Genomic DNA, 2,947 nt, shown 5'->3' with positions numbered 1-2,947 from the left:
GCGGGCCGCCCCCCAGCACCCGACGGCGGCCACTGCTCTGCTCCCAGGAGCACTCTCCCGCACCAGCAGGCTGGCCGAGTGGGCAGCTTCCCACATGTCCCCCGCCGCGGCCCGGCTGGCTGTACTGGGTGCTCAAGGAGCCGTGGCTGGGGGTGCCGGGTGCCTCCCACCGCCCTGTCCTCCCACGGAATTGCTGCCTGGGTCCAGCGCCCAGACTCCGCCCCAGGCTGCCCGAGGAAGGGCACCTGAGCCCTGTCCTGAACAGTAGGCGTAGCCCCTTATGAGCAGACATGGTGTGGACGGGCCAGTCCCCCAGTGCCTTAGGCATGGGGGCTGGCTCTCTGTCCCTCACACCCCCAGGCAGGGCCAGCTCTTGTCCCACCACAGAGATTCGGGGGGGTGGGCGATGGTTGCGACTTGAGCCTTCCCTGCTGAGGGAGGGGAGGGCAAGCTCCTCCTGGAACTGAGGTCGGGGGCCCCAGCCCCTCATCCTCCCAGCTGCCCCCAGACGACTCAGTCCCAGGGGAAAGGGCCCTGGGTCCCAGGCGCAGGACAAGCCATGATGGGGACCAGCCCAGCCAGGGACAGAGGCCCGTGGGGCCAGGCGGGGCGTGCGGCGGAGGCCCCTGCGTCAGTGTGATGGAGTCGAGTACAGACCCTTGCTTTCCACACTTTACTGTGAGAGGGTGAGGCTCTCCCGCTCGTGTGGGGGAACGCGGGCAAGAACACCCACCCGCCCCGGCCAGGCAGCACAGGGTGGGCGTGCCCCTGTGAGTGAGCGCACGTGCGGGCGAGTGTGGTGGACATGCGTGTGCTTGTCCACCTGCTCGCTCCTGGGCCGTGGGGGCCACCAGCCCCTCGCAAGGATGGAACCGCACTATAGACCTTTCTGGGCTTTTTCCCTCCACTGCTCCCCTTGGGCTCCGCCCAGGCCGCCCGCGGTGTGGACAGTCCCAGCTGCAGCCGTGACTGCAGAGGCTGGCTGGGAGTACGCGTCTCTCTCCCCAGTAAATGCCCAGAGGACACCGTCTGACCCTCACAGGGGCCACGGCTGTGCTTCTGCTCCATTATAGCCCCGGAACTCGGGGCTCGCCCAGTCCGAGTGCTTCGTGACCCCGGCAGGGAGTGGGGAGCAGCATCACCCCGACCTTGAGCCATGAAGACCCTCGGCAGATGCGCCCCAAGGGGCCCACTCCCCAGATGGGCGACTCTCGGGCTCTGGAGGGGACCTTGCGGGCCACGGCCCGGGCCTGGAGGGGACTGTGGCCAGAGGCCCTGCGGGGGGACCAGTGGAAAGTGGTGGGCAGATGTGATTAGAACAAGGGGTGCAAGATGGGGAGGCCTTCTGGGTATGCTGAGGGGGCCCCAGTCTGATGGCAAGTGTCCTACAAGGAGACGGGAGAGGGGACGACAGTGTGAGACCAGGGAGGCAGCAAGGGAGTGACGTGGCCTCAGCCCCAGACGCTAGACGAGGACAGCAAGAAGGACCCACTCCAGAGCCTTGAGGGAGGTGAGGCCGGGACGCCTGGATCTCCAGCCGCCAGAGGGTAACGCCTGTCACTCGGAGTCATGCAGGCCGTGCTGTGCTCAGACCACCGCCCACAGGGCCAGCGAACCCACGGCTGCTGACACACCAGGTCTTTCACAAGCGCCTTGCCTTCTGTTGCTTCTGCGGGGGGCTCCGGCTTCCAGAGGCACGAGGGGGCCTCCGCCTGCCAGAGGCACGCCCGCCAGCCACTGGGGCTGGGACTGCACCTCGGAGAGGCCCCCGCTGCCCTGCTCCCCCACTGCCCTGCTTCCCCGCTGCCCTGCTCCCCCTCCCCTGCTCCCCTGCCACCCCCGGCTCCACCCCCTGCTGCCCCTGCTCCCTGCCCCGGCCCATGGCCCCTGCCCACAAGTTCACCTCCAACATGGCCGGCCCCTCTACTTCCTGGAGTAGCAGTGATCTGGAAGAAAGGGGCGCTCAGAGGGAGACTCAGTGGGCACCGCCCACCCCTCAAGACCACTGGGTTCCTGAGTCCCGCGGAGGGGGCTGAGGGGTCACCCCCTCGTAGCCCTCCTGCCCTCTCGTGCCGAGACCCACCTTGGTTGGTCAAGTCGATAATATTTTCTGAACCAAGTCCGTATTTTTTGCAGGTTCTTTCGAATCTACTCAGGAACATGGGGCTCAGCTGTGGGATCCGCCCTGAAGGCAGACATGGGGTGAGTGTGGGGCAAGGGCCTGGGGAGCGCGGGCAGGGCTGAGGCTGCGGCGGGTCCTGACGGGAGGTCGGCACCAGGCCAGGCCCGGTGTGAATCTGTGGCTGGCCGGCTAGGTCTGCCCCATCCTGTGATGTCTGTGGGTAGAGCCACCTCCTCAGGCCTCGGGGGAGACCACCCGCTGCTAGCAGAGGGGAGGCGGGGGGGCCGGCCTGGAGGTACCGTAGAGGGCCAGCACCCGCGTCTGGGTCCCGTTGTGCACGTTGTGGAGGTAGAAGGTGACGTACAGCCCGTAGTCGGTCTCCGACACCAGGAGCCTGTTCTGCCCCTCATCTGGGTGGACAGGGGCGCAGCTCAGCCCCACCCTGGCCGCCCACCCAGGGCCGCCGGGTGACCGTGGGTGTGGCTGCGACCCTGAGAAGGGCTCCCTGCCCGTCCCCGAGCCCTGGCTCAGCACACCTCTCCGGCAGGCCTGGCCTGGGCCTTCCTGAGAGGGGGCCAGGCAGGGTCTGCTCGCTTTGATTTGTGGCCAATCTTTCTGGGTCCCACTGAACCCCTAAACCGTGGCTCACCAGGAAGAGCCCCAGGCCCGGCGGCTCAGACAGGAAGGAGGTGCGGCCACTTACAGACGATGGAGTACTGCCCATTCTTCTCTGTCTTCTCGCAGACCACGGCCACGGCCACGCACTCCCCCTGCACCCTGTGAGTGGCTGGGCTGGGCTCACGGCAGAGCTCCAGCCCCCGCAGG

At 67.5% G+C, this 2,947-nt stretch overlaps 1 protein-coding gene across 1 annotated transcript in view; it reads right to left on the bottom strand.

The window, feature by feature from the left end:
* Positions 1-662: 662 nt before the first annotated feature.
* LCN9 (lipocalin 9) overlaps positions 663-2,947 on the bottom strand; it is a 2,868-nt gene continuing 583 nt past the window's right edge. Inside the window, exons 2-6 of the mRNA XM_006163386.1 lie at positions 2,826-2,931; positions 2,422-2,532; positions 2,084-2,185; positions 1,904-1,946; positions 663-1,554 (exon numbers count right to left, since the gene is read on the bottom strand). Of these exons, the coding sequence (XP_006163448.1) occupies positions 1,924-1,946; positions 2,084-2,185; positions 2,422-2,532; positions 2,826-2,931 (342 nt within the window). The 3' untranslated portion in view covers positions 663-1,554; positions 1,904-1,923. The remainder of the gene's footprint in view (positions 1,555-1,903; positions 1,947-2,083; positions 2,186-2,421; positions 2,533-2,825; positions 2,932-2,947) is intronic.

The sequence above is a fragment of the Tupaia chinensis genome, unplaced genomic scaffold (genome assembly GCF_000334495.1).
Source record: "Tupaia chinensis unplaced genomic scaffold, TupChi_1.0 Scaffold142100_1, whole genome shotgun sequence".
Taxonomy (NCBI): Eukaryota; Metazoa; Chordata; class Mammalia; order Scandentia; family Tupaiidae; genus Tupaia; species Tupaia belangeri.
Note: the sequence above shows the minus strand (reverse complement) of the source record. Positions and strands in the feature narration are given on the sequence as shown.